This window comes from Mustelus asterias, chromosome 2 (assembly GCF_964213995.1).
Source record: "Mustelus asterias chromosome 2, sMusAst1.hap1.1, whole genome shotgun sequence".
NCBI classification, from domain to species: Eukaryota; Metazoa; Chordata; class Chondrichthyes; order Carcharhiniformes; family Triakidae; genus Mustelus; species Mustelus asterias.
The window spans coordinates 100609671-100631377 of record NC_135802.1 but is presented as its reverse complement, the minus strand read 5'-3'; the positions used below and the strand labels follow the sequence as shown (position 1 = coordinate 100631377).

The following is a 21707-nucleotide window of genomic DNA, read 5'->3' as shown; positions in this document are numbered from 1 at the left end:
TGAGCAGCAGTTTTTACTGGTGGCTTCCATTGGGTATTTGAGCTGTCTGTGCTACTGAGCTCCAAAAACCATACAAAGTTGCATGTGCCTGTGAGTTCACTTATAAACAAAGCTGCTAATTTCACCCCCGGAGTGTGGGGCTGTGAGTAACTTCACCCTGACTCCACTGGAAAACTGTAGAAATCAATTCAGTGGAATTCATTCTCTCCAGGTAAGGGACAGTGGATTTGGCAGAAAAGAACCTATTGACTTGTTTGTTAGGTGTTAGAACATGTGCTTGTTATTTTTAAATGATACAAGCGAATCTGTGACAACAAAAACATTTAATCCTTTGTTTAAATATACACAGACAACTTTGGCGATCACCTTCATGCAATGATTATTTTCTATTTTGGTCACAAGTAGAAGGAAACAAGGGAACAGCGGGTGGTGATGCAATAAGTCATGGGTTTCAAAAAATATAATAAACTACATACAGGCCACCGATCTATAGCACCGAGAATCGTGGCTATTGTAGTTTCTAATTGCATCCTCAGGTTTGCAGTGTGATTACAGTAATAAAACTTGTGACATTAATAATCCCCCATAATTAAGATCAATAATTAAGAGCAATATGATAGACAATGTTATAAACCAGTAATTACAAAGTACACTACTTTAATGGGTATCTCAACATTTGATTTGGATGTCAGTTATCCGTGGATTTCTAGGTTAATGCAGGTAACATGTTTACTGTCAGGAAGGATAAAGACGAGTAACTCACTGGTCTATCTTTGTCATCAGTGGCACTGAGTCATTATAAAGGCAAGTTGGCAGTGACTATGATTTGCCTTTTCCCAAAAACCAGTACGTTTCTTCTTGACAGCGCTTAGAGACTGGGAGAAAATGTGAGACTGTCGGGTACATTTACAACCGCTGCCAATTCAAGATTTCAACGGCAGATACATTGCTTGCAATCACCACTGGCAGAGACCATCGCACCCAGATGCTCCCCTTTACCTAACAATAAATTAAACCAACCTATTATACTTCCCTTTAAATAAATATCCTTTTGTATCAGGCTGCTAAAAGTGATGTGCCCTGATTTCTGCCACTTGGGAAGAAAATAAATTTCAATTATAATCTCCTCTTTCTTTCTCCCTTCAAGCCCTTCTTTCTTGAAGACACGGTGGAAAGTTTTTCAACTCACTGCTCTGCCATCAAAGTGGCTTCGGAGATTGGAAATCAATCGTGGCACAGTGGAACAGTGGTTAGCACTGCTGCCTTACACCGCCAGGGGCCCAGATTCGATTCCTGGCTCGGATGACTTGTCTGTGTGGAGTTTGCACGTTCTCCCCATGTCTGCTTGGGTTTCCTCCGGTTTCCTCGCACAGTCCAAAGATGTGCAGGTTAGGTGGATGGGCCATGGGGTTACAGGGATAGACTGGGGAACCTGAGTAAGATACTTTGTCGGAGAGTCAGTGCAGACTCAATTGTCCAAATGGCCGCCTTCTGCACTTTAGTGATTCTATAAAATTCTGGTCATTTCTATAAAAGTGCTCTTCTACAACATGGATGGACAAACCATGCAAAATGCGGTAGATCTTGGGAGGACTGGAAGGTCCCAGAGGTGGCCAATGGTGAGCTGTCTCCACTTCCAGAAAACACACACCCAATGGCTTTCTCCTCTGTGTTGCCTCTGCTCACTCTCTCTGTCTTACTGCAGGCCAGGAGGGATGTTAATTACAGCACACATTACTATGAGCAAGAGGTCCAAATAGAGCTCTAGGACCAAGGCCTTCACCATATCCTAAACACCTCCCTCTAGACTCTGCCAACTTTAAGGAGCAATATTAATCTCCAAACACTTGTACTAATTCAGCAACAGCTAATAGAAATCAATCAGTGACTAAGCTGAAAGTAGTTGACAATCCCTTTAAACGGGATTGGAGTGGGCTGAGGGTTTCTTCCTGCTGCCCAGTGGATACCCATTTGAGTGGGGTTAAGAGAAAGCAGTAGCTGGCGAATTCAGATTGCAAATGGCAATGTTGTAGTGAAATAAGCATTCCATACTGACTAATGTCATAATCTTCCTGCTCTACATGTGACCAGAGCCTGCCGAATGACCTACTTAAAATGGCAACACACATGGTCCACACCATAACTGTACGTTGTGGGTGAATGCCATTTCTGACCCAAAATGGCATCTGGAGCGCAGAAAATACAGGTGCTAGACATCCACATTTTGCTGCTCAAAGTTTGAAAAGGGGGGTTGTTTTCATTTTGGAAAACAAAAGAACTTCGGAGAGCTACATAACACATAACATGGCATTGGGCAAAAAAAAAATTCAAAATATGAACGTCACCATAACACAAAGGTCATCAAGAAATTAAGTGAAAAAGATTAGTCAGTAACTTTATAGAGGCAATGATGCCCTGTAAATGGTGAAGATGACAGTGACATTCTGATGATCAATTTCAAATCACAAACAAAAAAATTGAACTTATGTACAGCCTTCTAGACTTCTATTCCTGTAATGTATTCCTGCTCAGTCTCCCACATTCTACCCTCCATAAGCCTGAGATTGTCCAAAATTCCACTGCCCAATTCCAAACTTGCACCAAATCCCATTCATCCACCCCTGTGTTGACTGACCCAAACTGGTGCCTGATTAAACTACACCTTCATTTTAAAATTCTCGTTCTGGTTTTCAAATCCCTCCATTACTTTGCCTCTTCATATCTCTGTAAACTTCTCTAGCCCCATAAACTTCCAATATACCTGCACTCGTCTAATTCTGGTCACTTAAGCATCATGGTGGCTGTGCCATCACTTGCCTCATTCCAATGCTCTGGAATTTCTTCCCTGAACCTTTCCTTTTGTCCACCCCTCTCTCTTCCTTCAACACTTATTAAAATCTACCTTTTTGATCAACTTGTGGTATTTGCCCTAATATCTCCTTATGTGGCTCAGTGGGACATTTTATTGTGTTAAGGGCACTATACAAATGCAGGTTATTGTTTTCCTCACATCTCTCAGAAATTTTGCAAAGAATTTCAGATACAATGCAATATTTTTTATATAGTTACTGCTATAGGGAGAAAGATGGAGTGGTCAGTTTATACATAAGAAGACCCTACAAACAAGATTAATAACCAGATAGGTTTTTTTTTAATGCTGGCTAGCTTTTGCAGTCAGCACTGTAGCAACAGTGCTCACCAGTGACCTTGAAGAAAGTTGCCCACAAAGATCGTGTGATCTCTGAGGTGCAGATTTCCCGTTCTTTTGACAGTTTAAATCTAAAGGAATCTCCAGATGTGCAGCCATAGTAATGTCAGCAAATAGGGGGAACAGCCAATCACAGTGAAGTATTCTCACAGACAGCAAACCGTTAAGTTAAAAGCACTGAACTCCTTTACTTCTAATTTAAAAATTCAGATAGCAAAAAAAGAATGATTAGAAATTGAGTTTAGATAAAAACTATCAATATGAACAAACAAAAAAAAGTTTAAGATATGTGAATCGTATCATCTGATGGAGAAATTTGACGGTCCAAAAAATTAGCTTTTCAGAGCCAATGAGGTTGGTTAGAATTAATAATAGAGGTGTACACCATTAAAAACACAAAGTTTATTCAGCAAGGTGTACATTTTGTAAAAGTTTTTACAGCAAGATAAACAAAGTAAAAATGATTTTTGAGAATTTGCTGGTTGCTTAGGGATTGCATCCTTGAGGGACCTCAACAATGCACTCTCTGGAGGACAGTAGAATCACTGACAGCACCCTCGAGATTTCTGTGTTTAACTGTGCCTTTTTGCGAATCCACAAAGTTGCAGTCAAATTATAGTTTCAAATGCTGACAGTTCCACCATCATTGCTACTGCAAACTCGAGGCCATTGACTCAAGGAAGGATGTCAAAAGAATGCCCCATGCTGTTCCAAATATCCACATGAACATGCAGTAAGGGAATCCTTAAACGTCCAATTTAAAAGCCAGCACCTGACAATGCAGCACGCATTCTTTCCGCGCTGCATCATTAGTGCTCAAGTCAAGATGAGGTACTTGAACCCATAACCTTCTGACTCAGAGGTGGCAACTGAGCCAAAGTCACATAAAAAGGACAATAAAAATGTTTGAACAAAAATCTTGAAGCTAAAATATTGAAGGAATCTCAGACTAATTAAAGCAGTCATCTCTCACAACACACTTTCATTCATTATCCCCTCTCCCCACATAAATCCTATTAGTTCATTCACTATAAATTTCGTGTGTATGTGCCTTGAAAGAGAACCATGCTTAGTTCTGACACCATAAACCAAGCGCTTATGGTTTCAAGAACTGTTCAGGTTACATTTTTCTTGGGAGAATGTCAATTTCTTGTGTGAGCAGGCAGTCAAGGAGCTTAAGCTCTTTAAAGAAGTAGGTATTTGCCGCTCACCAGACCTGACTCAGTGAACTGCCAATGACCCTCAGTCGGTATGTTTGACCCAGGCATGCACACAGGTCTGCCTATGCGGTTGCTGCTGGGATCTGGCTCTCTATGATACATGGCTCAAATACACGGCTCGGAACTGTTTGGGGAAACAGGTGCACACAATATGACTCCAAAGTTAGCTTATTTGACGGTATTTATCAAATGGGGGACCCTTAACTAACTGACAGAAAGCAACTAGGGGTGTGAGTGACAAACCTTTTAGCACTGTGATCAACTAAATGTTCACAATGTAATAAAAGCTGGCGATGTGAATGAAACAAAGTTACTTTAGCCAAATTGTTTTAGTCATTTAATCTGTAAATGGAGACAGTAATGATAGAAGGGAGCAAGATTCTGTAAAGGTGGACGGAATGGACCATTCTTTAGGAAGGAGGTGATAGAGGACGGGGGTGCTATATTATCTAAAAACAGGATCACATCACCGGGGACACTAGTTAAGGTGGCTCCCAGCTGGTTACAACAAGAGTGCTGAACTTTAACTAGGAGACGGGGCTTGAGATGCAGTCATTAACAACATTTGCACACAGACTTCCGAAAGGGTTTATAGGGTGTGCTTCCTTTCCAGGTTCTGATGAGACGTCTGGCAGCAACGCTGGGGTGGAGGGGTGGGAAAGTGGGAAAACAGGAGAAAATTAGCTGTAAAAGGATTCCTACATCCGCATGGTTAAAGCCACCTTCTCAGGACAACAAAGTATCATGATGTCTGTGAAAGTGTTGCTGAGTCCAGACCAGCCCATCCCAAGAGGAACGTATTGATGTGAATGACTGACTTGAGGAAAGAAAGCAAAATAAAATATCTCAAATCAAATGGAAAAGAAGTGAACAATGAATTGAGCTTTTCTGGAAAATTGGGAAGTATAAAAACAAAATTGTCTGTCTATCCTTGCAAAGAATTCCAAAGTGATAGAGTGGAGGCTAGTCACTAGGTATGATTCAATAATTCATATGTTTATAGGTCAGTGCAGTGCTGATGCTGGCATTGCTCGTTTAACACTGAGTCAATTGGCAATGTCAGTTGTCAGCCCTGTAAGGAGCTCTGTTTGATCACACTTGTTACCCTGCTAGTATGGCTAATTCCAAACAGGCACGGTCTGCAGCTTGAACTGATAAACATCAAAAGCCAAGCATTGTAAAAAAAAGAAAATTAAATATTCATAATATGAAGCACTCATTGCCCTTCCTTGCTTGCTTATTCTTTTCGTTCATCTGTAACAAGCATCGAGTAGTTAAAACGTCAACCCATCTGTTCTCCGTATAACTGTAGTCGGTTTGTACGAGCAGAAAAGAAATGAATATTTGGATTACCCGATCCAGATCGCCACTCATTCAGCTGTAAAGTAATATCCATCTGCATGCTTTACTTTGCGTCTTGATTTTTTTATAGCTGAGGTTTGAGACTTTCCATTGAAAAGTATGCTGTCGGCATTTGGAATTATACAATGTGCTGTGTAATTCTGTGAATCCAACTGGTGATCAAATCTGAATTTGGTGCCACCTATTTAGTCTGAAGATACAAATCAAAATTCTATATTTTAATGCAGTATATAGAAAGAAGCTAAATTTAGTAGACTGTTTGAGGTTTCAAATGCAAAAGCTGAAATAGCACAGCGAAGTTATACGTTGGACATTTTGGTTAAGAAATTAATTTCTGTATTATTTCTACCCAAATCACCAGATCTCCATTATTGAATTGTATAAGGTACAACTAGAAAGTGATATTAAGGATTGCAAGCACTTCAGAGAGAGAGGTATGACTATTGCAATGTTCAACACTAAACCCACCTATTATATTATTATAATTTTTGAATACTCCACTTGTCTGGTAGTCTTCCATCCATCGGGCCCCATTGCAGATTATCATCCCTACAGCTCTAACAGTAACCAACACCACAACTACAAGATAGCTTTTAATACAAAGCAAGAATTCACTTACAAAAGCTAGCAAAAGACATTTGTCTGAAAAATATGTGCGCCTTTTGGTTTGGTTCTTCAATGCTGCTAATAACTGGTAAGTTGTTGTAGCAGCCATGAATAACCAGCTTCAAACCCTCAATGAGTGAAGAGGTGCCCACAATGTGAGCTCTGAGTGCATCCAGCTCCCATGGCCCCTCTCTTTTCGCTCTGAGCCAATTCTAAATTATATTACAAGAGCGGTCTCTATCTGTGTTGAGAGTGCTTCCATTAATTCTTTGAGATTCCAGAATGCAAGCAAGATTCTCACAAAAGGTACTCTCATGCTAGAAGTAGATGTTTCCCAGTGCAGTTCCATAATTACAACACAATACCAGCATTGTCACGAGGATTTCAATAAAGCATAATGGTGGGCACATCAAATTTTCATCCTATGTCCACTTCAGCTGTGAAAACTACCCAGCAATGTAATAATAGACTTTGTTCTCCCAACCTCGGGTTGCGTCTTTGTGCGATTTAACATGAGGGTGAAATACTGATGATTACCATCCAGTGTTTGGAGTAATTAGAGGTGATGAATTAAAAGTAGCAGAGACCATTGAGACAGTTAGACCATAACTGCAACATTGAGGCAAAGCACTTTTGCTGCACACCAACTTGCAGTGACTATGTATATGCAGCCTGATTCCCCTGTTGACGGGGGGGGGGGGGGGGTGGAGTTCACCCTGCTTTGTTTTTGAGTCAGTTGGAGCCTTCATATCAACTCCAACTTCAACTTATGAATCATAAAGGTTTTCCTTCACACTAAAAATCTCAATTTGTGGAGAGCGAATAAGGTATTTACGTAATAAACCTAGTGACAACATTGAAGTAAGTGAGCTGATAAATAGCTTTAGACATACCTTTCCTTTAGGTTACCTTTCATCCTGATACTTCATTACAAAGTAAAAAGCATTGTCTTCTAAGCATATGACTAATTCATTCAAGTTAAACATTTGAATTAACAATCAATAATTAAAAAATTCAAAGTTTAACAATGTGAATTAAATAGTACATAATCATTTCCATTCAGGCCCAAACATTTACAACTAAACATTTGTTGGGGCTGTTTCTGAATACGTTCTTTCAAGCATGCTCTACAAACCAGAGGGAGGTTGGCTAGATGGGCAAATCACACAGCTTTTGGAGAAAGTAAGCACTAAGAATCTTTGTTTGGTTGTCACCATTGCATTTTAACCCACTGGATCTCCTTAACCTTGCAAAACTGTTGGTTTGGCCAACAAAACTTGTCAGCAACTTGAATATGAAAGTGATAACATGACCACACATATCCAGGCTTGAGCGCTTAACTAGCAATGAACATTCATGCCACATAAGTGGCAGGCAAGGACCATCCCCAACAAAAAGAGTGCAACAACCTCCCTTTGACAGTTAATGGCATTACCATCGTCAACTTTCATCCTATGTCCACTTCAGCTGTGAAAACTACCCAGCAATAATAGACTTTGTTCTCCCAACATCGGGTTGCGTCTTTGTGCGATTTAACAGAATCGTAACTGGACCAGCCACATAAATACTATGGCTACACCAACCATTAACAAGCTGAGATTTTCTGTGGCAAGTAACTCACCTTCCATGTGATGGAATACTCTCTAATGGTCTGGATGAGTGCAACTACAAAACCATTCAGGAAGCTCGACGCCATCTAGGACAAGACAGCACATTTGATTTGCACCCCAAGCACTACCTTAAACATACATTCCCTCCACCACTGACACAACATGGTTGCGCTGAGTATCATTCACAAGATGTAGTGCAGAAAATCACCAAGGCTTCTTCAATAGCAACTCCTAAGCCCACAAATTCTATCACCTAAAAGGACAAGGGCGCACGTGGATGGGAATACCACTACCCCCAAGGTCCCTTCCATTCTCACTCCATCTTATCTTGGAAATAAATCACCTTTCTTATACAATCACTGAGACAAAATCCTGCAGCCCTACCCAACAGCATTGCAAGAGTGTCTTCACCATTCGGACTGCAGCAGCTTATGAAAGCAGCTCACCACCACCTTCTCAAAAGCAACTAGCATTGGGCAACACATGTGTAACTGATGCCTATATCCTGTGAATGAATTGAAAAAGAAATGTATCAGAAATTTCAAAATAAGAGACCAGTATTTTATTTGCTTCCTTTAAATGTAGCTGTTGCAATTTCTGTGTATTAACTGCAGTGACTAACAATCAGTCCATTACAGCACATACATCTGTCACTGATATAGCTTGTCAGAAACATAAATAATATCACGTTGTTGTGTATTATCTTGATAATGCGCATGTGGTTAGTTATAAAGGAGAGCAGTGACAGTCTGGCTCACTTCCAGCAGTTCCCTGCATTTTTATAATTAAATATCAATGTCAAAACAGTACCCCAATTTTTTTACAGCACTGTGCGCCGTGGCTGTTCAACATATTTACTAATGATTATCGCATATGTACCCCAGAATAGAAAGCATCTAAGCTGATTAAATCATGACAATCGCCTCTGACATTAATCCATTCCCACCACAGCAGTTTACTCATCTAGTCCATATTCTGATATGTGATGCAATACACACAATCCTCAAGCATAGTTTTCCATTCATGCACTTTCTAGCCTGCATTTTTATGAGAAACATATTTTCTTCAGCGAAACAGTAACCCTTTGAACTTCAATCACCTAATGCACATGCTTTCTGTCATACGAACAAGCACATACTGCATGCTATCAAATTAAACAGAAAAACAGGTCAATTTACTTAATCCATTGCAGCCATTGATAGACTAAAAGCTACAGCAAAATTAGTCAAATAGTCCTTAATTCTGAATGAAGCCTTCCCCCAAGTTGCTGAAATATTATACTAGTGACACATGAGGCAACGCATATACTTCTGTCTGTTGCCATAGCTAGTTTTCTTCCAGGAACAGGTCACCAGCCTGTCACCAGAGGCTACAGCGTGAGGTGTGCCATTCCACCTCAAGCATGGTTGACCAGGGGACCCACCCATTCTTACCACTTGCCCTAGGCATATTGGAAGGATTTATATGTTGATAATGAACCTGCTTGGCCATGTTATGAACTCACCTTCCGTGACCATTAAACCCAAGAATGGGAGTCAAACCCAGAGCTTCTGGCTCAGAGGCAAGGGCGCGACCCACTGAGTCACAAAACCTCCCTGAAGATATTAAACAGCCTAATCTAAATTCAGTGGGGTGTGATACTAATTAAAACCCTGTTGCTATTATGATATTTTTTAAAATTGTAAATTACACCCTCATTCCATTTTTGACACTGCCACAGTCACAATCTGTCAGTCACTGGGCGTCAGACAAAGATGAACTGAAGTGCATGAAAAAAAGGGTTTTTAAAAACCATAAAATATAATCTGAAACATTTTCCACAGGGCTCTCTCAAATCATTAAGTTTCATTGGACTCCACTTACTTAAGGTTGCAACCTGGGCTCCGTCTAGGTCACCTATGGGGTCAACTGAGGAAATGAGATGATTGCGTCTGTACAATATGCTGCCTTGGTAATCAAAGTTACAGAGTTGGGGTGATTGGGGTTCGGGGTTAGGAAGAGGGAATAAGAATTTGCAAATATAGCAGCTTGAGTTTATTCAATTCCACAGTAAGAGGTCTGAAGCAGAAATAAGCAGCATTTTGTTGACTTTTTGTCTTTTGAGTAAGTTGCAATGTTACACAAAATTCAATTTAATTTTACATAGTTAGTGGCAGAATTTCATTTTTTAATAATAATTCGATTTTGGCAAGGTAGCTTCTTTAGTAAACAAAAAACAAGATTTGGGAATTCAGACAATAATGAATAGAAATATATTGCCACCCATTAATCATTACAGTACTAATGAATGTTCAGCATGATTTATGCCAGAATTGGTCTCCCATTCCAACATAAAATATGCTCCTTATTATCACCGATAAATCACCATCAATTTAGGGAGCACAATTTTGTAATGCATTCAGGCTGGCTCATTCAGTCAATCCAATTGCTCATTTAATTTGATCTATCTATTGATGACCACTTACACAATTGTTACCTGTTTTCGCCCATAGGCGGAGTTAACATACAATATAAGCCATGAATTCTACCACACAAATAGGTACGGGATCAAAGAAAAAGACGAAGCGCCCTGTCACACAAATAATTTTTATGTTACATTCTTGTTCAGAAGCACTTGATATTGCAGCAGCTCATCAACTTGAAGCCCCCAAAATACTGGTACTAGAAACCTAGGAAATAATCTTTCAAGCAATTTGGATTGCTAAACACTGACTGGTTTATCTCAGCATTTCCATCATGAGAGGCCACTGAGCAGGAACCAAACACTTACCCACAGGTAGGAAAGAGATATCTGTGGGACAGGCACCTGGGCTGGATAACACACCTCTTAGTGGGTGGTTTTTCAGCAACATTGAGAATCCAGATTTTTTAACTCTGTATTAGGGGTCCTCCAAACTGTGGGTTCTCCGAGGCAGCAATGGCAGCCATGGAGCTTGGACTGACTTTTGATTGCTGTGAGGCCCCTTCAAATGTTAGTTTTCTTTCTGTCGGTGGGTGTAGCTTAATCATCTGTACTCCGAGGCTCAGTCACTGCTACAACCACAGCCTGGAAAAGGTGCGCCTTCACCTTTTTCAGCCCAAATCCTGTAGTTTTGAAAGTCCCATCCTGGTCAGCAAATATTCCCTCCCCCCCACACCCACCGGTCAACCTCCCACCCGTCCCCTGCTCAGCAACCCACTTCCCTTGGTCAATTTTCACTCTGGGGCCAGATGAAACCTGAGGCATTAAAATGGGATCATGTCGAGAAAAGGTTTGGGAAGCACTGCTCTATATATAATTGTTACCAATTAACAAAGAAAAACCGACACTGGTGAGGAAATGTGTATCTCAGTTCCAGATGAGACAGAATTCGTCCAAGGCTTTAATGTCCACTAATACTGCTCCTGCTTATTTCTATTTTCCTTAAGTCTGAATACATTGGGTTAGCAGTTTGTCATCTTAGACTGTGGCACAAAAGGGATTTACAAACCAAGACAAGGCTGGACTAATGAGGAACAGCAGATCAGGAAATACTAGAGTCTGTGGTCACTGGGATTCATGAGGCAATATTACCTCCAGACTTACCCTACATAAGCTGCTCTTATGCTTTAAGTGCTCCTTATGCATTAAGTTACTCCACAGCCATTATTCCACAGCCCAGCCTCGTCTTGCTTTGCATTTCACTGGATGCTATCTGCAAATTGAAAATTGCAGTTCCGTTGCAGTAAATGGAATTAAACATTAGGAACTATTAGAGACGGCTGATCTGATACGGTCCATTTTGAATCCCTACCAAGACAAATTTCTGCCCCATTGTGTCCTCACTGTACATTAGATACCTGTGGTATTTTAGTTATATACAATAATTACTGCAGTTTGAACAATTGTGCTAACTAGTTACGACAGCACAACAAATTAATAATTTGACGTAGAGAAACCTCAAAGGCTGTTTCTGTACAAAAACCATAATGGAATTAATGTTATATTTGCTTCAATTTTCATGTGATTAACAGGATTAAACCCTAGAAACACTGGGATCTGCCCATAAAACTTTGAAGTGAAAAGTGCTTAAGGAAAGCAGTGTACAGCTGCTATCAGCACACAGGGGACAAGTTACTGTACCATGGATTGATTTTTTTTCCCTTTAACAGCTGAAATTGCTGAATGTACATCAAACAGGTAATTTAAGTGTCTCTTACAACATTATTACATTACTAAAAGCTTAGTATTGTCGGCTCCCTCAATCTCCTTTTCATTACATTGGCACAATCAAAAAAAGGTTTTTCAGATATGTGGCAGGTCAACGCAATCAATCTGCAGTCTCTGTTAGCCATTAATAAGCACAGAGCCGCAAAGTGCTTAATGAGGAACAGCAGACCAGGAAACACTAGGGTCTGTGGTCACTGGTACTCAAGAGGCAATATTACCTCCAGATTTACCCTACATAATCCGCTCTGGTAATGAAGGTGCTCCTTATGCATTAAGTTACAATCAAACCATTATTCCAGAGGCCAGCTTTGGTCTTGGTTGCTATCTATAAATTGCAATAGAGACGTGTCATATTTAATTTTCTCAATTTGCATGAAAAAAAACACTAAAATTTCCTCAAAAAAGAAAAGGCAAACCAAAAACGTTGAAGGCAGAAGAGGTTATTTTTGGCGGGTAGGGGTAAAAATGACAATAGCAGTGTGGATCTGGTTGCATCGGGATGTGAAAAAAGAATTAATTAAATATTTTGATGCGAATAAAGGAATGAATCTTCACACTGAAAATGTTATTGGACAAATGAAGGAAATGTCCAACGGAAAAAACACAAACATTCGAGTAAAGATGCTCGAAGCATAAAAATGATAGAAACAAAAATCGATGTTTGTTTATTTCTAACTGAAGTGAGGTGAAACCTCTGGTCGTTTCTTTGACTGATATTAAATCTTTTATCCGCAATTCTCGGGGCTTACGGGACCAGAAACAGTTTGCTTTCTGATAAGGTGAAATCCTTATTTGTTTTCCTCTTCCAGCGCTGCTAGTGCTTTATTTGTTTAAAAATACAACGATGTTTGATTTCACAAGAGAGGAAACACGATCACGAAACGATACTCATTGGAAATAATTGAAAGATAAGACCTCCACATACCCCTAACTGGAGAGCAAAACTTGTCCCTATTCTGCTTCAATACCTCGCCAGCAATTCAAATAAAACATCGGGACAAAAAGCCGGTGGAAAGTGGATGTACAGAAGTGACACTTCCCTGGGTAAATGCAGAGACAGCTGAGGAGGAGACTGCTGGAGATTTATTGAAATCGCTGGCCAGCCACACACTCAGGCACTCTCTCTCTCGAGCTCCTGCCCTACCCTCCCAAACACACAGAGTGAGGGGCACATTCACCATTCGTCTGTCTTCCCTGACTTTTAGCACTTGTGCCACTGTTTACCAACCGCATTCCTCGGCACACACACAGAGCAAAGATAAGTGCAGAGAGTTGAAGTGACAAAAAGGTATCCAGTTACTTTTCAGCACTGTCAAGAGAGCTTCTTGCCTGCCATCCAGGGCAAGGCAGTGATGGAGATTTAATATCGCTCACCATTACACACACACACACACACACAGTTCATGTGAGGGGAGTTGTACTTTCGAGATAATTAAACGCAAGGATTTTGCTATTATATACATTCTGAATAACAATGATAAAGAGACCTACATTGAGTGCTGTGCCTCTGTTGCCAGTCCCTGTGTGTCAGTCCATTGAAGCATGCAGTCAGAGCTTTCTCTTGCAGCATGCAGGAGGACGGGCTCGGAGTGTAGAAATCCAGCATTTGCCCAGGGCTAACTGCGAGAACATCCATACAGTCAAACATGACGACAGGCTATCCACAACCTGCGAAGCAAACTGTTCCTCCTCTCTCTCTAGGTGTGGGCAAATTTGCAAAGAAAAAGTTGCTCGAACTCCCATCAAAACTCTGCCCTGATATGTTTTTTCCTCCCCTCTTTTTCTTGGCACGTTAAGAAGTGTTGGTCTTTTTCCCAGAGCAGAATCATGAATTATGACAGGCAACGCAACTGAGAGCCTGTAATTGATCCAAATGATCATTTACCATTTTTCCCCCCCAAAAGTCAGATACGGCGCTCAATTCAAAAGGAGAGAGGGTGAAGGGGAGGAGAGGGGGTGTCGGGCTGCCTGATGTTCAGCCTTGGCAGCTGCCCTGTCGCTGAGAGTCCCTTTCCCTCTTGGCTCTGTGGCACCCGCGGAGATCTCCCGATCCCTGGCACAATTTGAACGACACAAATGTGCAGCCGCAAAAATAGCTCCGCTCACCCCTCTTGTTTTGCAAAATGGCTCGTCCTGCTTTTGACCAGCTTACTTCCTACTCCTTATGTCACACAAGCACAGTAAAAGATTGAATTGCCTAATATATGCAAGTGAACTTTCTCTGAACCCTACCCAGGCTGCTAACCTTCAAATGACCCAACCCAGCCTGACATCACCAGCTCCCAGGATTCCCACAGCACTTCATATTTCCAGAAGCCAAGCAAAGCAGATACAAGCTGCATCTAACAACTAGTGAGTAGGAGCGGGGAACAATCCGATGCACACAGCCACTGAGCGAGAAAGCAACGGCTCACATATATACCCCTCACACGACCATGCACACAACACTTGCTGCAGTTAATATTGACAGCAATGGATTGTTAACCCAGAGATTGGGAGAATTAATTAATTTTTTAAAACAGGTATATTCATATAATACTTTTCCACTCCTTTCTATTGGTGAGTCAGATAGTTTATTTTGCACTAATTGTGGGTAAATGTATTCTGCACGGCAATCTCTAATTAAATTATCTAAATATGTGTCTGGAATCGCAATAAATATGTTTTACACAAATTAGACACCGCACATTGATATTAAGAATTTCAGGCAGCTTAATTTGAATTTTTACCTTTGATATTTATGGACACTAGATTATAATGCAGCAGAATTTCCATGCATCACTCAAACTTCTCCACAAGCAGAAGATAAAAAGGGTCTGTTTAACGCAAAGGTAAAAAGTATACAGATGCTGGAAATCTGAAATAAAACGAGACAATGCCGGAGCCACTCAGCAGTAGGCAGGCGTTGTTATAATGTAGGGTAAAAGTGTTATTGACCCAATCTATCACTGCTCACTACAACAAAATCAGTCAGTGCTACAGAGAGCATCTCAGCGCAAAGGAAAGCTTCTTTCCACAGACACTTGGATGTTTCAACTATGTGGAAAAGTGATCTACAAGTTATTTCACTTTCGAGAAAATAGGTGGACTTAATGCGGATTTTCTCACCTGAGCACATAGCACATACAATCATCACCAAACAGTGAACGGACACATTCAATCCCACTATCCCCCCCACTCATTTCCCTTCAGCAACCATTAAAGCAAAGCCAAATGGTAATTGATGAGTGATGGGTATTTGTTGAGAGGGTAGGGACAATGCCAGGACAGCATTTTACAGCCAGGATGAGTGGTGTCTCGGAGAGCCTGCCATCGGGGCTGCCAGCTGCAAGTAGAAACTACCTTCAGGTCCGTTACTGGGGGAATTAAACGAAGGAACATTAAAAATATTGTCAGGCTTTCATTTCAGAACATAATGTTATGGTACCCGCAGAGATGCTCCTCAGGCTTCCAGTGCAAGAGGAAACCCCAATTGTTTCAACCAAGCGTCTCTCTGAATGCAGGCTCTGAATCAGGTATTACCTGCATGCCAAAGGAGGTGAACTGCAGGACACCTGACTAATCTGATCTGCAGATGAAAGCGCACACATGGTTTTCTCCTTATATTCATACAGCGGCTTCTATACACGGAGTTCCTGAAATGCAGAGATAACTGTGGAATTTGACAGCATCTTCCACTCTATCGCCATGTGACCGCAACTTTACTGGGAAATATAAGTAACTGTTGAAAGAGTGGTGTATGAATAGGACGGTAATCAGAGATTTCATTCAGTAATTTGGGGGGAAAAAAGTCAACGCTAGTAGGAAAAGCTAAACAGTTCACTGAATACAAACAGCTTTTTATAAAACAAATAATCTGTAGGAGAAATAATTAACTGAATTATCCAGATCCCATTAAAAAACAAATTTCCACTTCAATTTTTCAAGAGAATCCTTTAACATGTTTGTTGTTATCTGTTGCTTCTACTAAACAAGGCTTTATTCTGAATGAATAAACACAGAAACGTAGAAACTAGAAGCAAGAGTAAACCATTCGGCACTTCGAGCCTGCTCCGCCATTCATTTTGATCATGGCTATCACAATAAATAATCAGACGTTAACATTTTAAGCTTCCACAGGCAGGTATCTGCAGTATGGGGGTCTCACAATGTCTCTTTAAAACGCATGAAGCTGCTTAGCAGAACAAACTTAACTTCAGCGGCAAAACAGAAGTCGCCAGCTTTTTTTAATTGATTTTCATTTATCTCTACACATCTTTTATTCTTCCTTTCCAAAGAAACTGATCAAAGGGTGGGAGTATAATTCCAAAGGTACCAGAACCCGCAAATATCCCAGCAAATGAAGCACTTTTCATGGGAGAGCCGAAAGTTTGAAGGTCAGGAAGTCACTAAGAGTGGCTGGGTAGTACCACCAAAGGCCAAGCTGACTGGGTCCCAAAGGACATAGCTGCTAGACTGGGCCTGCTGTGACCAAACCAACAAGAGGGAAAATCCTACTTTGATTTGATTTGACTTATTATTGTCACATGTATTAATATACAGTGAAAAATATTGTTTCTTGCGCACTAAACAGACAAGGGATATCATTCATAGAGAAGGAAAGGAGAGAGTGCAGAATGTAGTGTTACAGTCATTGCTAGGCTGTAGGGAAAGATCAACTTAATGCAAGGTAAGTCCATTCAAAAGTCTGACAGCAGCAGGGAAGAAGCTGTTCTTGAGCCGGTTGGTATGTGACCTCAGACTTTCGTATCTTTTCCCCGACGGAAAAAGATGGAAGAGAGAATGTCTGGGATGCGTGGGGTCCTTAATTATGCTGGCTGCTTTGCCGAGGCAGCAGGAAGTGTAGACAGAGTCAATGGATGGGAGGCTGGTTTGCGTGTTGGATTGGGCTACATTCACGACCTTTTGTAGTTCCTTGCGGTCTTGGGCAGAGCAGGAGCCATACCAAGCTGTGATACAACCAGAAAGAATGCTTTCTATGGTGCATCAGTAAAAGTTGGTGAGAGTCATAGCTGACATGCCAAATTTCCTTAGTCTTCTGAGAAAGTAGAGTCCTTGGTGGGCTTTCTTAACTATAGTGTCGGCATGGAGGGACCAGGACAGGTTGTTGGTGATCTGGACAGCTAAAAACTTGAAGCACTCAACCATTTGTACTTCGTCCCCATTGATGTAGACAGGGGCATGTTCTCCTTTACTCTTCCTGAAGTCGATGACAATCTCCTTCATTTTGTTGACATTGCGGGAGAGATTATTGTTGCCGCACCAGTTCACCAGATTCTCTATCTCATTCTTGTACTCTGTCTCGTCATGGTTTGAGATCCGACCCACTACGGTGATGTCATCAGCAAACTTGAAAATCAAATTGGAGGGGAATTTGGCCACACAGTCTTGATCTCATTCTCACCAAACTGCCTGTCTGCCGCAGTTGCATGATGACAGTATCAGTCAGCATGCCTACTGCACCTTGTGTAGACAAAGTCCCATCTTCACATTGAAGGCACCTCCATTTTGTGTTGTATGGCACTACCACTGTGCTAAATGAGATAGATTTTGCATAGATCTCACAGCCCAAGACTGGGCATCCATGAGGCGCTGTGGGCCATCAGCAGCAGATGAATTGTACTCAACACAATCTATGAGCTCCTGGCCTGGCATATCCCCTGCTCTACCACTACCACCAAGCCAGGTGATTAACCCTAGTTCAATGAAGAGTGCAGGAGGGCATGCCAGGAACAATACCAGGCTTATCTCAGAATGAGGTGTCAATCTGGTGAAGGTACAACACAGGACTAATTGCATGCCAAACAACAGAAGTAGCAACCAATAGGCAAAGCAAAGCAACTCCACAACCGACAGATCAGATTAAAACTCTGCAGTACTGCCACAGATGAACAAATTAAAAAACTCACTGGAGGAGAAGGCTCCACAAATATCCCCATCCTCAATTATTGGAGAGCCCAGCACATCACTGCAAAAGATAAGGCTAAAGCATTCACAGCAATCTTCAGCCAGAAGTGCCGAGTGTTGAATCATCTTGGACCCCTCTTGAAGTCCCAACATCACAGATGACAGTCTTCATCCAATTCCATGTGATATCATGAAATGGCTGAAGGCAATGGCTATAGGCCCTGATAATATTCCGCCAATATTACTGAAGTCTTGTGCTCCAGAACTTGCCGTACCTCTAGCCAAACTATTCCAGTGTAGCTACAACATTGGCATCTATCCAGCATGCATCAAGGAATCCTAGCAAAACTGGAACCAATGGGAATCAGCAGGGATACCCTCCGCTGACTGGAGTTATGCCTGGCACAAAGGTAGATGGTTGTGGTGGTTGGAGCTCAAATATCTCAGTTCCAGGACATCACTGCAGGAGTTACTCAGGGAAATATTGTAGGCCCAACCATCTTTAGCTTCTTCATCAATTATTTCCTTCCATCATAAGGTCAGAAGTGGGGATGTTCGTTGATGATTGCACAATGTTCAGCACCATTCGTGACTCCTCAGATACTGAAGCAGTCCATGTCCAAAAGCAGCAAAACCTGGACAATATCCAGGCTTGGATTAACAAGTGGCAAGTAAATTTCATGCCACACTAGTGCCAGGCAATGACCATCTCCAACAAGAGACAATCTAACCATCACCCCTTGACATTCAATGACATCGCCATCACTGAATCCCCACTATCAACATCTTATGGATTCCCATTGACCAGAAGCTGAATGATACTAGCCATATAAATACTGTAGCTACAAGAGTAGGTCAGAGGCTAGGAATCCTGTAGTGAATAACTCACCTCCTGATTCCCCAAAGCCTGTTCACAATCTGCAAGGCACAAGTCAGGAGTGTGATGGAATGATCTACACTTACTTGGATGAGTGCTACTCCAACATCACTGAAGCACCTCAACACCATCCAAGATAAAGACCCACTTGATTGACAGCCCTTCCACAAATATTCACTCCCTCCATCACCAATGAACAGTGGCAGGAGTGTGCACCATCTCCAGGATGAACTGCCAGGAACCAAACAAGCTCCTTAGACAGCACCTTTCAAACTCATGACTGCTCCCATCTAGAAAAACAAGATCAGGAGACACATGGGAACACGACCACCTGGAGGCTCCCTCCAAGTCACTAACCATCCTGACTTGGAACTATATTGCCGTTCCTTCACTGTCGCTGAGTCCAAATCCTGGAACTCTCTCCCTAACAGCACTGTCGGTGTACCTACACCACATAGACTGCAGGGGTTCAAGAAGGCAGCTCATCACCACCATCTCAAGGGCAAATAGAGGTGGGCAATAAATGCTGGACTTGCATTTAGATTTATTAAGGTAATAGTGGAGGAATTAAAAAATTAAAGAGCTACTTTGTTCGCTCAATCAAATGTTTTTCCAGTCCCAGGTTCCGAACCATATATCTGCAGGTGCGAGGGCCATTTCTGGGCTCCCAACACAACCAAGCAATTCAGTAGCAGCAGAAACAGTGAAAGGAGTCTGCCAAAAAGTTTGGCACTGACAGTGGCACAACAGGAATTTGCCTGGTGCAACGGAACTGAAAATAGTGGCAAAAATACATTTCATAACCAACATTGAGCACTTTTAAACTACTTCATCTCATTGTTCTGATAACCTTTTGTCTCATAACATGGGGCGGCACAGTGGCACAGTGATTAATATTGCTGCCTCACAGCGCCAGGGACCCAGGTTCGATTCCAGCCTTGAGTGGCTGTCATTGTGGAGTTTGCACATTCTCCTCGTGTTCTGATTGAGTTTCCTCCAGGTGCTCCAGTTTCCTTCCACAGTCCAAAGACTGGTTAGGTGGATGGGCCATGCTAAATTGTCCCTTTGTGTCCAAAGAAGTGTCGGTTAGGGGGATTAATCTTGGTAAATGCACAGGGTTACAGGGATGGGGTGGGCCTGGGTTAAATGCACTTTCAGAGAGTTGGTGCAGACTCAATGGGCCAAATGGCCTCCTTCTGCACAGTAGGATTTCTATGGATTCTATGGATAACAAGAGTTTTTCATAGGTACTTGACAAGATAACAGTACAGTGACAGAAGAATTAATGCACAACAGATCATTTTGCAGATTTGCTGGCATTCACTTGTCTTCTACTTCTTGTGTGGTCTGGAGAGGTACTTTTTTCCTAATCTCTGCCTGCATTGTCATAAAAAACATAACTATATTTAAATATCATTTTGAAATGTGTTGCAAAAATAGAACACATCATTGCTTGGATGTGATAGCTATCTCAACTATGAGACTGACCATAATTCCCACAAGACTTCTCGGTTCATGAACTACCTGGCCAGAAACATTAGAGAAGGGATGTATCATGTGTCAGTGCTGATCACAAAATAATCTTATTTTCATATTATTTCCATGATCACAGTACACCACAGCCCAGGACTACAGGTTGAAACTGAGTAGTATCCTCCTAATAGGACTACTGGACTTTGGTTTCCAACCTTTATATATTTTTTTAATACTTTTCCAATTCAATCAAATCAAATCCAATTCAAAGTCTCAACAAGTTGAGACATTTCAGATCCAGGCTGACAAGACAGGGCGAGCGACCAAATCACCCTGTCCTGGGCCTGATCTACATGAGCCAAGTTGATTGGAGGAGCAAAGCAACACCTCCTCCAAGACTTGAGCTCATTTGCATCTTAGCCAAAAGGCCGAGATGCAGCTTTTAAAAATTGCTTCATATGAAACATATGAAGCTTCAATGTAACCCAATGACCTCAACCAAGTGCAGCATCCAATCCATACTACACTTGATCTTAGCCAAAAGGCCGAGAAGCGACATTTTATACAATACAAATAATATTCCCTTTACCACATTATAATGATCACAATGTTTGGTTCTTGAGATCCCTGTTACATGTTAGGGTGTGGCTAGTCAGCATTTGTAATTGATGATCATATGTTATTTCCATTCCACAAAGAAGTGTATTACTAATGTCACAACATTTGGTTGTAGTTCTAATTCAAATATTGTACTCTGAGATCAATTTGATAATAGTAAGAAAGAATTTGCATTTATGTACTGCTCTTAATGACCCTCAGACACCTCAGTGCTTGAAATCCAACAAAATATCTTTAAAATGTAATATAGAAAATGCAGCAGCAAATTTGCACCCAGCAATCTCCCACCTACAGCAATCTCCCACCTACAGCAATCTCCCACCTACAGCAATCTCTCACATCCAGCAATTTCCCACCTACAGCAATCTCCCACCTACAGCAATCCCCACCTACAGCAATCTCCCACCTACAGCAATCTCTCACATCCAGCAATTTCCCACCTACAGCAATCTCCCACCTACAGCAATCTCCCACCTACAGCAATCTCCCACCTACAGCAATCTCCTACATACAGCAATCCCCACATACAGCAATCTCCTACATACAGCAATCTCCACCTACAGCAATCTCCCACCTACAGCAATCTCCCACCTACAGCAATCCCCACCTACAGCAATCTCCCACCTACAGCAATCTC

The 21707-nt window shown here is 41.5% G+C and overlaps 1 protein-coding gene and 1 pseudogene across 3 annotated transcripts in view; both read right to left on the bottom strand.

The window, feature by feature from the left end:
- Window positions 1-14368, bottom strand: part of LOC144510085 (retinoic acid receptor beta-like) — a 254687-nt gene extending 240319 nt beyond the window's left edge. For 2 of the 3 annotated variants that reach the window (XM_078239333.1, XM_078239342.1), the window contains exon 1: window positions 13687-14368. In XM_078239333.1, coding sequence (XP_078095459.1) covers window positions 13687-13843 — 157 coding nt within the window. In that variant the 5' untranslated portion in view covers window positions 13844-14368. Of the gene's footprint in view, window positions 1-11571; window positions 11661-13686 lie in introns of those variants that run through there. The other variant, XM_078239353.1, reaches the window with a different exon arrangement.
- Window positions 14369-20806: 6438 nt separating this feature from the next.
- On the bottom strand, window positions 20807-21009 carry LOC144481648 (U2 spliceosomal RNA; annotated as a pseudogene).
- Window positions 21010-21707: the final 698 nt, after the last annotated feature.